Source organism: Gavia stellata, chromosome 33 (assembly GCF_030936135.1).
Source record: "Gavia stellata isolate bGavSte3 chromosome 33, bGavSte3.hap2, whole genome shotgun sequence".
NCBI lineage: Eukaryota > Metazoa > Chordata > Aves > Gaviiformes > Gaviidae > Gavia > Gavia stellata.
Genome location: NC_082626.1, coordinates 3,123,715 through 3,135,926, shown reverse-complemented (window position 1 = coordinate 3,135,926; position 12,212 = coordinate 3,123,715). Strand labels below are relative to the sequence as shown.

At 41.8% G+C, this 12,212-nt stretch overlaps 1 protein-coding gene across 2 annotated transcripts in view; it reads left to right on the top strand.

The window, feature by feature from the left end:
• Nucleotides 1-9,909, top strand: part of ASH1L (ASH1 like histone lysine methyltransferase) — a 56,657-nt gene extending 46,748 nt beyond the window's left edge. For both annotated transcript variants that reach the window (XM_059832439.1, XM_059832440.1), the window contains exons 24-29: nt 3,053-3,191; nt 3,791-3,963; nt 4,466-4,632; nt 5,807-5,847; nt 6,581-6,882; nt 7,622-9,909. In XM_059832439.1, the coding sequence (XP_059688422.1) occupies nt 3,053-3,191; nt 3,791-3,963; nt 4,466-4,632; nt 5,807-5,847; nt 6,581-6,882; nt 7,622-7,713 (914 nt within the window). In that variant the 3' untranslated portion in view covers nt 7,714-9,909. The remainder of the gene's footprint in view (nt 1-3,052; nt 3,192-3,790; nt 3,964-4,465; nt 4,633-5,806; nt 5,848-6,580; nt 6,883-7,621) is intronic.
• Nucleotides 9,910-12,212: the final 2,303 nt, after the last annotated feature.

Sequence of the window (12,212 nt, the reverse complement as noted above, 5' to 3'; positions counted from 1 at the left end):
CTGGTTAGAGGACTTGGTTTTTAATTTCTTGACAATTCTACTTGAGGTTATAAAGCACAGACGTCCTTCCTCTGCAAAAAATTACCTAACGCACAAAACCAGGAGATTATGCAAATAGACCTGATCAATTGGTCCATCACATCCTGCGGAGCGAACAAGTTCTACCTCAGATGCGACTTGATAAACAGAAGTCAAAATGGATCTTGGAAAACCCATATAGCCAGAAACTGTCATACGTCATTATCTCTGATGCACCAGCAATAGCAGCCGCATTTCTTCCTTGAAAACACAGAACTATGAACTCCCTTTTCGAGACAGAAGGGTAGCTATTTCAGTAGTTAGTAACGTCTGGATAAACTTGAATGGAAATCAAGCTTCCTGATCCTTAGGGCAAGAGAGTATCCGTGTACATTTCTTTCTGAATACTCCTTTTTCAGTCAGGTACAGTAAGTACTAGAGTTGCTTTATTCTCACTGAAGAGGTAGGGAAGAAGGGCTGAAAGTAGCTAATTTAAAATAAGAGCCAAAAATAAGTGGTTTTATTTACATTCTGCTTGGGGCCAGCAGCTACTCTCTCAGCATGTACCTTACTTTTTTTCTCTACGAGTCTTTTAAAGAAATGAGGAAGATGGGTTCCTTAAAAGTAATCCTGAACTTAGTAAAATGAAGATGTTATTATCCCAGCTTTAGTTCGGATAGTAAGAGCTAATACAGTGGGTGAGTACAGGCTAATCACCAGCAAATACACGCTGAATCCTTGAAGAGCTTGCACTCTGCTAGCTTATGTGCAAGCCTATGTCATTCTGTCTTCGGTCCATTTTTTACTTAAGCTAGAATAGAACTCTATCTCTCCTTCCTACAACTACAGCTTCTATTTGTTTAACAGCAATCCTGGTATAGCAGAAGGTTTAGAAGCTGGCTTCATGGTTGTAGGCAGTTGTCGGTGCCCACATGGCCCACATCATCTCTGGTTTACATCAGAGGATTTTTTCAATAGCGCAGTGTGTTGTACCCCACTGTTACTGCGACAGGTGACAACATAAAACCTTAAAGCGATTTTTGCATATGAGGAGTCCTTAGGAGCATCTTTTAAACTTATACAAGATTGATAAATGAGATTATATTTATGAAAATATAATTACATGACCTTCACTTTAATCCTAAATTTGGCATAAGCTAAGGGAAAACAAAACCAAGGTGTTCATGAACCTGGGGCCATGTTGTACTTGGTGGTTCCCTAGCATCTTTTTACTAAGCTGTGGAAGTAACAGAGGCTGAACCTGCTGATTAATTAAATAACAGTAACGTACATGGAAGGAAAATAGACATAACTGCACATACACAAAAATAGGTATGTACTTAGGGCAAAAAATTCAGGGGTCATTGCAGTTTAATGGAAACAGAAGAGAAGTGCTTGGCAGGAGTCAAAAAGGCAAACTGAATGTTAGAAATTATTATCAACAAAATAGAAGAAGTAATTGTGCCATTCTGTAATCTTACGGTGCGTCTGTCTCTTGCGTGCTGTGTAGTATTCTTGTCATCCCATCTCAAAAAGAGTATCATGTAAAAACAAGCGCGATGACAAGGATAATCAGACCTGAAACATCTTTGCTGTCAGCGAGTCTACGCGGATGATTTGGAGGGTGATAAGATAAAGGTCTGTGAAATCACAAGTGGCATAGGGAAGTGCAACAATGTAGAAATTGGGGAACAAACACTGAAATTAGCAGGCAACATATTTGAACAATAGGAAGTCTTTTTTCCCAAAAACATAACTAAACCAGGGAAAGCCTTTGGTAACAGGAGGTTGGAGAGGCCAAGAGTATAAATGGTTCCAAAAAGATTAGACAAATTCTTGGAGGAAGGATTAATCCCTGCCGGTTCATGCACAGCGGTCCAGCTCTAGCCTTCAGCTCTAAAAGTCCGTAAAACAGAGATTAAGGGACGCCTGAAGGGGACACCACGGGAAGGCTTTTCCTATGCGTGCCTTACTCCTATGCTTTTTCCTCCTAAGCATCTGCTACTGCCCACTTTTCTAGCTAGAATATTATGCTACATGACCTTTGATCTTACCCAGGGTAGTTTTTCTTAAGTTTTTATGACTTGGGACCTCCCAGGTTTTTGTTCATTTTAAGATAAATAACAGAAAAGATGGAATTGATTTTTAAATACTATATACTAAATCCAGCGATATTTTCAGTAATACTTTGAGTTTCCCAAATGTTCTCCCTCTGAGACTCTTCAGGTTCTTTGTGAACATTAGTGATTAAAGCTTTTTGTCTAAGGGAGAAAGGCTTTTTGAATGGAGCAGTGTATTTTCACCCTATCAAATGATAGTCTTTGTCACAAAGAAAGGTGCAGCATACAAGTGAGAATGGCAGCCAAGTCTGGGGGGCGGAGAGGAAGTACTTTTAATGTCGTTTCACAGATCAGGGCAGAGAAATTAAAGAATTAATTCACTTATGGGACAAAATGAATAAACAGAAGTTTAGGGACTTGTTTAGGGTTGCACTTAGGAAAGGCTGTTTTAGTTGCCAGGAGTGTCATTTTGTTCAGCCCTTTTTGAGTTCTGTTTACTTTTCCTGAGCTGTGTGTCTTATTTGAGTTCTGCTGGAGTAATCAAAGACTTGGGGCTTCTCAGTCAATGGTTTATTTTCTCAATAATAATCTCTCCTAAGTATCTTTTCTCGTAAATCTTAAAGATTTATTCTTTAAACATTGCAGCTATCACTAATTTCTGCACATTTTCCTAATCAAAAGTTATTCTGTTATGTATCCTGCGGTCTATCATAATTTTTCTTGATTCATGACGTTACTATTTTCAGTCTGCGCATACAATTCAAGTTATGTTTTGCTATAAAGCTTTGGTGAAAATGATCAAGGTAATCTTTCCTCCTTTTGCGGGTTCTGCATTGGGTTTGCATCACTCTTTACAATTCAACATTAGGTAGCTCTGTCATGTTAGTTTTAATGAAACCATTTACTCCTTTCTTTTTGGTGTGCTGGCCTCATGAAAAGTTCTTTACAGGTGTGTATTTTGTGCCTATTGCCAGGTGATTGTGTTTACCTGATGAGAGACAGCCGTAGAACTCCAGATGGACACCCTGTCCGGCAGTCGTATCGGCTGCTGTCCCACATCAACAGGGAGAAACTCGATATTTTCCGCATTGAAAAACTCTGGAAAAATGAGAAGTATGTTCAAGGCATCTTTTGAATTTGAGACATTCTATATACCTACCTGTCAAAACACAGTAATTTTGTGGAAGTCTTGTCATAGCTTAAAAATGCAGGACTGAACACAGTTCGGTCACAAAGGCTTGATGATTTCCCACTTGTCTCTGCTTGTGCTCCACAACTGCAATGTAAAAACCTGTATGGTTGGAAGTTTAAGCAAGCGATAAGAGATATAAGTTGATGCACTTTCCTCACTGTTGGAATAGGCTGAGAATACACACTGACAGCTGAATTGGCTCAGCTAACGATCACTGACTTGCTAAGCCACTGTAACACGATTAAATGCATATGCCCCATAGATAGCAGCACAGTAAATCTGCTGTGTTCATGAAAATCACACTAGGAGTATTTCCGCTTACTGAAGGAGATAAAGTTGAACGTGTAATATTCGCGTGACTTTGCTTTACATCACGGTCATTGCAAAAGTGCAAGATAGATAATTCAAAATTAAGTGGAGGGCATTAAGTAAAGTTGTATCATGGGCTTATAGAAATAGTCTTTTTTTTTTTTTTTTCCTTCTGTTTCTCTCTTTCTCTTACCTTTACACCTTCAAACAGAGAGGAGCGGTTTGCATTTGGTCATCATTATTTCCGTCCACATGAAACGCATCATTCCCCTTCTCGAAAGTTTTATCACAATGAGCTCTTCCGGGTGCCGTTGTATGAAATTATCCCCTTAGAGGCTGTGGTGGGAACATGCTGTGTTCTTGACCTCTACACCTACTGCAAAGGTAAGGAAACTTAACGGGATGAGAAATTAAATATCATACACCTTTCTAATAATTTGGGAAGTATGCTAAAATAGTTACTGCTGGAAAAAGGCAGTAGGCAGTGTTCACAGGGTATCAGAGCTGAGGAAGCACTATTGCTTTAGCACTGGGCCAGTGATTTCTGGTTTAGGAGGGCCAGTACTGAAGAGACAACAGCAGGGTGGGATTGTGGTGGGCAAGGACGAGAAAGTGATGGCAGTTGATACTAGTTTTTGTAAAAGTTTGGGTACTATTTGGTTAGAGTATACAGGTTTTCCTCTTAAATTGAACTAGCAATGTGTCTACTAGTATGATTCTGAATCAAGGAGAACAAGTAAGAATGCCTGCCATCCCACTGAACAGCTCTGACAGCCCCCTACTTCTCTGACACTATGTATGGCTTGTTCTTCTTCTGGTGTAGCATGTGTTTCCTCTTGAATCTGGTTAACATCTTTTTCTGCTGTGCTTTGTTTTGAAACTGCAGGGAGGCCAAAAGGCGTGAAGGAGCAGGATGTATATATTTGTGATTACCGCCTTGATAAATCAGCTCATCTCTTCTACAAGATCCACCGGAATCGTTATCCTGTCTGCACCAAGCCCTATGCCTTTGACCACTTCCCCAAGAAACTCACGCCCAAGAGAGACTTTTCAGTAAGTGTTTCTTCTCTTAGCTTCCTTACTTTTTACTAGAAGACTGGACTTATTTTTGGAAAGCCTCTGGCTCTCTGTTTATGAATGAAGCTTGGTAAAGCAAAGGAGGCTGCCACATAAGCGTACACAGTCTGGCTGAAAAGTTGGCTAGAAAGAAAGCTTGGAAAGGAAAATTGACTGTAGACAGAGGATATGCAGTTCAAAGGCAAACAGATGTTGAATGAATGGTTGTGTAACTTGGATGTATAAGCTTGGAGATTGTGGTTTCTGATGGAAATCTAGATGCAAATTTCATTTAAGCCACTCCTGAGTGAAGGAAATCTTAAAATTCACTTCTTAGTCACAATTCTGTGACTGTAAAATAATTTTACGTGTTTCAGAGAATCACACAACATACAGTCCAGTGTGAGTTTGTTAGCCTGTCTGTGTCAGACTTTCTTTTCTTTGGTGTAATTATTCCGTGTTCTAATAAACTTGCTTAAAAAAATGGTTTTCAGCAGTACCTTTGAATAGTGATTCCCAATACAGAAAAGCAGTATTTTCCTATTTCCATTTCCCTGCTCTATCAAATGGCATACTGCTTTCTTTATACATAATTATCACTGAAAATGGATGTTTTATCAAAAAAACAGCAGATAGGCAGCAAAATCATGAAGTACAGTTTCCCTTAACATCCTCCACCTGAATATCTGTTCATTTTGCTGTCTCATTTTCCCCTATTCCGTGGAAGTAGCAACTCTTCACTGTGCACGTCCTCCTGCACAGCACTACTTTGTCTCTGAGCAGAGGTATCAGATCTGGCAAATCTTGCGCAAGCAAGCACTTTTCTTACTGGAAGAAGAGAGATTTTTGTAGTAAGTTTAGAGACGGTTCCAAACTTCTGCTATGCAGAAAGCAAAGATGATTTTTATCACGATAGTCTATGGATTGAAATTTATTTAGAAGATATGAAGAATCAGATAATAAGTCTGGCTCTAATTTATCCTTATTACACGATTATGCCTTCTCCTTTGAATTCATCTGATATGCAAGATACGCCAGCCATGCACTGGCATTTCCAAAGTGTCAGATAGGTGAGTCCTGTATTGGTACTTCCAGAATATTAGATAGACCAGCACTTTCTTCCACTGTGAATTTTATTAGGTATTAACCAAAATCTTTCTTGTTGTTACAGCCTCATTATGTACCAGACAACTACAAGAGAAATGGAGGCAGGTGAGTCTTACCTACCAGATTGTTCGTTGAGAAGGGATGAGATAATCCTGTTTGTTTGTCAAACGTCCACTCTTTTGCCTACCCGTTTCCCCTGGGTGCTATGGAAATAATAAATTTAAATTATTTAAAGCGATCCTCTAAACTGTCAAAGACATAAAAGGGAACAAGTGAGGACAAATAGAATATAGAAGCAGCCTTAGTGTTCCTTAATAATGTACGTAAGGAAGAATACAGAAGTCATTTTGAAAGTTAGCAGAAGCAGCTGAATGTGGGAGATGGCAGAGCCGAAGACAAGAGCATCCCGCCTGCCCGCACAAAGGGAGGTCGGATCCCTGAACACACTGCCCATGTTTGCATGGCAGTAAGCGCCAGGGCCCGTGCACTCTCTCAGCTCTGTTAGAGACTTTAAAAATACCCATCAAGAGCCATGGCTGTTGCAGAAAAACATCAGTAAGTGCTGAGCTCAACTATTTTGGAAGATAAAAACCTTTGCAAATGGAAATAAAAAAGCAATTTGTTTTTAAAAGCCTGCATTTGACATTCCGCAAACAAGGTTATAGGAACGTAGCCTGCCGTAGATCATAACTGGTGGGTTTGAATGCACCTGTTAAGTCAAATGACTGAGATTCCAGAAAGCCCCCCAACTACTGAGACGTTCTTGACTCACTCGTAATTGGCCTTTCAGGTGAGTGTCTGAAAAATTGTGGTATTTAAACCCTTTTTTTCCCGCTAGATCGTCCTGGAAATCAGATCGCTCGAAACCACAGATTAAAGACTTAAACCAAGAAGAAGATTCTCTTCCACTTATTGAGGCTGTATTAGGAAACCAAGATCAAGCTTCAAGTGAGATGCCTAGCCTAGAGGAGCCAGAAAAAGAGGCAGTCTCTGGTGAGAGCTGTGAAACTGATAAAAAGGTGGAAGAAAGCAATTCTGACACAAGGCAGCTGTGCACTCCAGAGGAAAGGCGGCATATTCAGAGAGAGAGACTTAATCAAATCCTGCTAAACCTCTTAGAGAAAATCCCAGGGAAAAATGGTGAGATTTTATGCTATGGTTACACAATGGCATTTCTTCTAAAGATGTGTTTTTAGTTTGCTGCAGACCGTGTTGATAAAATAAATGCTTTTGTCTGAATGTATTGCCAGTGAACCTTATTAATATAATTAGTTTTCTTTGCAGTAAGGTTTTCTTTTGCAACAGTAGCAGTTTTACACTAATTCCAAATGAAATTTCTTACGACTGACACCGTGTTTTGTATAATATTTTGAGTAACCGCAAAAATGTTCTGAAGACAAATTCCCCCCTATCGTTCCACGTTTACAACTGAGAAACTTAACAGACACGCAAAGAAAGACTGAAGAGAATTTGGAAAGTCTCTTTGACCTTTAATGAGCTGGTTCTAAGTAACTCTGTAGGTATTGTCTAAGCTGTAGAATGAGGGTGCAGTGGTAGCACTGGTGAAGCGTGTCTCTGTTTTTAATTTAAAGCCTAGGATGACCTCTGTCCAGTCTCTTTCGTGTTCTGGGAGTTAATGCAAGAGAATCATGGACTCAGGGAGTAATTTGGGTTGGAAGGATCTTGGGAGGTCATCTGGTCCAAACGTGACTCAAAGCAGGGCTAACTTCAAACGTAAATCAGGTTGCTCGACACCTTGTTCAGTGGAGTTTTGAATACCACTATGGATGGAAACATCCTTGAAAGGACGGGGAGTGGGGAAGCAGGAAGGCTGTTACTCGTATCACCTTCTTTACCAAAAGCCTGTGGTCTGTTGCAGCTATTGATGTCACTTACTTGCTGGAGGAAGGATCAGGAAGGAAGCTGAGGCGGCGCACTCTCACCATCCCGGAGAGCAGCTTCAGGAAGTGATGCCACGAGAGGAAGCTGTGGTCTGGAGTCTGCTACAAGGTCTGCTGAGGACTGAGGGCAGGAGCCCAACTTCCTCTGCACCAGCCAAGGAAAAGAGGGCAGCAGAAAACGGACAAATATACAAACAGTTAGCACTTAGATGTCTGGGTTGGCAGGTTGCCCTGCCCTGCTCTGCAGTGCTCTTATGGTGTGTGTGTTGTTGGGCGTGCCTTGTATTGATGTTAGGTACTGAGAAAAACCTCGTGGTTATTGTCCAGGATGGTCAAATTTAATTTATTTTTGCTTGATATTCCCACTCAGAGGAAAAATAAAATTAAAAAAAAAAAAAATGGGGAGGTAAGAAGGATGAGGACTGACTTACTCTGATGAGAATATTCCCCATGTTCACCAATTAACCTGTGATTGTACAAGATACTGTTGGCACCACCATGGCCCATGCCAGTGAAAGAAATCCAGATGGGAGGGTGAAGGCCCAGTGGCTTAAAATTAAAGGCTGCCCTAAAGTTGTGGCCTCTGATTTGCACAAGTTCCAAGAAGAGAGAAACGTACCCAAACGTGCGAAAGGTTCACTGTGGAACGGCCAGTGCACACATGTACCTTTGGTCTGTGACAAGGAGAAACTTCCGAAGTCACCTTGGAGCAAAGCAGGAGTTGGCTGGTTGAGGCACTTGTTCTGCGTCATAGACAGGGGAAGGGGCGGGGTGTGATTTTTTTCACTTTTTTCTGCAGAGAAATTTTATAAAGCAAGTCAAACACCATTGCTGTTGGGTTTTTTGATAAGCTGTGGTTCTTGTGTGTCTAGTGTGTTGTGCAAATTAAAATCTGTTAAAAGAAAAACAAAAAGGAAAAAAAAAAAGGAAACCTTCACTACATGAACCGTCAAGCAGTATTCAGAGCGAGTATTTGTTGTGAACTGTAGAATATATCAACTGCTAACACTATTCTTGTGTTCTGGTTGTACAGCTTAAAATGTCCGTCTCTTAAATTAAGAGACAGTGTATCTCGCACCGCCCTCTCTCTCGGCCCTGACGAAAAGTATTACTCCCGAAAGCAGCAGCGGCGGCACTGATTTCTCGCCGCGTGAAATGGCGATGGCCGTCACGTGCCCCGAAGCAGTGCTGCAGCAGGACTCCCCGTGCTGCACCCGACGACCTTCCCGGCGTGCGGAGCCCCGAAGCTGCCGCCTGTCTCCGGGCCGGGCTGTGGCAAAGGGAGGGGGTGGTCGGCGTACGCTGCCCCTTTAAAATGGCTTTGCTTTTTTGTCTTTCAGACGTACATATGCATATACAGTCCTGTTTTAGATGTTCTTATAAGAAAACCAGTTTTTAATGTGCCAAGTTGTATATATCTGCTGCGTGGATGTAAAGCAATACAGTAGTTACATGTTCCTTTTTAATGGACCAAGCTTGTCCTAATGTACATTCTTGTTATTATTATAATTATTTTACTCTTAGTGGAACATGACTCATTCCATTAACTTTTATGTGTTGATTTAAAAAGAAAAAAAAAAAAGAAAGGAAAAAACCCTTTGAGAAAAAATATTTTATTAAAAAAAAAAAAGAAATAAGAAAATAGTTTGGAATATTTTCTTACTGTAGAGAAGCACTGTACAGTACCAGGAACCCTGAGTATAAAATACTCGTGCGTGTAGTAGGAATATCGCATGTCCAAAATCTTGAGTTGTCTCATCTAGTTTAAAACAGAAATCATTGTCTCAAATGGTGTTAAACACTAAAAAGTTTTTAAAAAATAAAGTGCGTACAGAAGCGAGACACTAGCTCTGTCATTTTATCTTTCTTTTGTTGAAAGACTAAACAAAATGTTTTTTAGACAATCAAATGTTAGGTAAGTGCAAAGAATTGTTTTTCTTACTGGTGTAGAAATTAATGACTTTTTTTATTTTTCGGTTATTTTATAATAACGAGAAGACCAGTGTGTCACCAGGATCGCTGTTTTAAGACCAGGAAGCACTACATTATTGCAAATAGATATGAACTCTTAGTCTGCATGGGTGTAGGCTGTGTGATTGCTGAAAATAAATGCTGCTAATATATTTCCTTTTTACAAAGCATATCTAAATAGATCATTGTTTTGATGTTAATCTTTGTAAATTATGTATTACCAATTTTAACATTGGATGTAATTGCATAAAAAGCCTGCATCTCAATCCTGAGAGAGTCTAGTATTAAATGGAAAATCTTTTCCTATCGATGACTTGTGGGGTTTTCTTTGACATGTCTTTGATTTTCTTTTCTTGCCTCTTTGTCTCACCCGCTCCTGTCGTGTTCTGACTCTCTTACAGCCTCGTTTACGGGGGGTTGTTGCCCCATCTCTTTCGAATATCCAGTTGCCTGATGGGTGATGGTGTTGCGCAAGGATGTAATTTGGTGCTGATGGTTCTCCTGGTCAGACCTGGGCAGGAGGGACGATGGCAGCGTCCGTACAGAGAGACAGGAGCGTCAGCGCAGACATTCACTGTTTGGTAGTCAGAGGCTGTGTAACCCTGATCATATATAACAGCAGGTCGGTACGTGAACCATTAAATCTACAAATTCAGTGCCTGTTCCCGGAATATAAACCCCCGGTACCTGGAGACGGTGCCTCCCGTGGCCGCATCGAGAGCAGGTTCGGTTCGGTCAGCGTCCTTACTGCATCTCGCAGTGACAGTGCACTTACACCGCTAATACTAAGACCCGAGTCGTGTCAGAGAAGTGACTTGCGCCATAGGGCACGTTCCCCTCCGTTACCAAGAAGTCGGGTAAGCCAGAAAGGCTGGGAGGTGTTTGGAGTTGTGGGGAGCTGTCAGCCCAGTCGCGTACTGTCATCCCGCCCTGTGCCTCCGGGCAGACAGCAGGACGTGGAGGAACACAGGAACGGAATACTTCGTGGCCCTTCAAACCAGCCTGTCTAAGGCTTCGTCCGCCTCGCGTTTCCTCTGGTCCCCTCGGTCACGGTTGGCACTAATGAGCAACGGTCCTTGCAAATCTTTTAGGATTTAAACTTCCTCCAGTTCAAAAGTGGTTTCTGGGAATGTTTGCTAACTATTTGCATTACTCAGGAATGAAATAGCTTATTAATGACCCTCCTTTAACGTAACTTGATTTTTCTTTTTCCAGTCCCTAGCCTGAATCTCTGTGGTCATCAACATGCCATACTTGACCCATACACTTGTCTTCCTTTTAAACTAGAGACACCATGCCAAGGACTGTAGTGGGGTTTTTTTTTATTATTAAAAGAAAAAAATACCTGCACTCATCTCCTGCTGGCTTGACCCCATTTTAAAGTCCAGAGTCAGCTGTGGAATTCAATCAAACCTACTTAAGGCAAGCCAAATAACATTCCAATTAAGATACACTGTCCCTTGTCTGCGAGTAAAAATTCCAGAGAGAGCGAAATGGAGAACAGACTAAAAAGAGAGCGGCTGTAGCCTTGAAGCAGAACACGGGCCATCGGCTGAAGCATGGTCTCCTTTGCCACTGAAACAGTGGACGTTAGAGGGATGAAATGCAGTTCCTGCTCCGTATGAGCGGAGCGGATGGCCCAAACTTTTAAACTGTGTAAAAAAAAAATAAAATAAAATAAAGAAACCCAACAGGGCAGGAACCTAAATTCTGAGACCCAATGTAAAAGTCAGATTTGGTGGTTCTCAGAGTGACACTGAGGGTTTTTGTGGGGAAGGGGAAGGGTGGTCAGAGATGGGTTCTCTTGTTGGCCTTTGTGTCTCACTGGTTTTCATCTTCCACATCCTGCAGCGCTTCTTTATTCTGTTCTTCACCATCACCCTGCATGTCTGAAGTCCATAGTGTCAGATTATCACGTAACAACTGCATGATAAGTGTAGAGTCCTTATAGCTTTCTTCACTCAGTGTATCCAGTTCTGCAATAGCATCATCGAAAGCTGCTTTTGCCAAAAGTTGCCCCTACGCCAAGCTGCTAGTGCCATGTGCCCCTTCGCTGGACGCTCTCCAGTATGTCCACATCTCTCACTGGGGAGCCCAGTGCAAAATGTAAGTAGTTTGGTATGAAATCACAAGCAATGAAAAAAACTTGGGGGGGGGGTGGGGGGGGGTGGGGAAGCCATCCAGCCCCTACTGAAATCCTGTGACTCAGTAAAAAGATTAAGTTAATAAATAAATAAACAAACCAACATCTACCTTTAGCAGTGCTGTGCAGCTCCCATCTCGTGGGGCTGATTGCCAGCCAGCGTGACGCACGCTTTTCCAGGGTTATTTCTGGCTCTGGCTGTCGGCAGCTGCCTCTTCCTACACCACGTAGGAGACTGGGCACCTTCTGCCAGGGCTTGATGCTGTACCGGGCTCTCAGGGCGACAGCTGACGTCGGTACGCTGAGCACCAGCTTTGCCTCCAAAAGCGTTTATTCACTGCAGACCCACCACCAGCCCGGGCTACCCACGCAGGGACGGGCCACGTGGCCATTTCCAGCCCCCCAACCACAATGATCCATTCATGCAGGTGGACACGTGAGTCACAACCTTTATT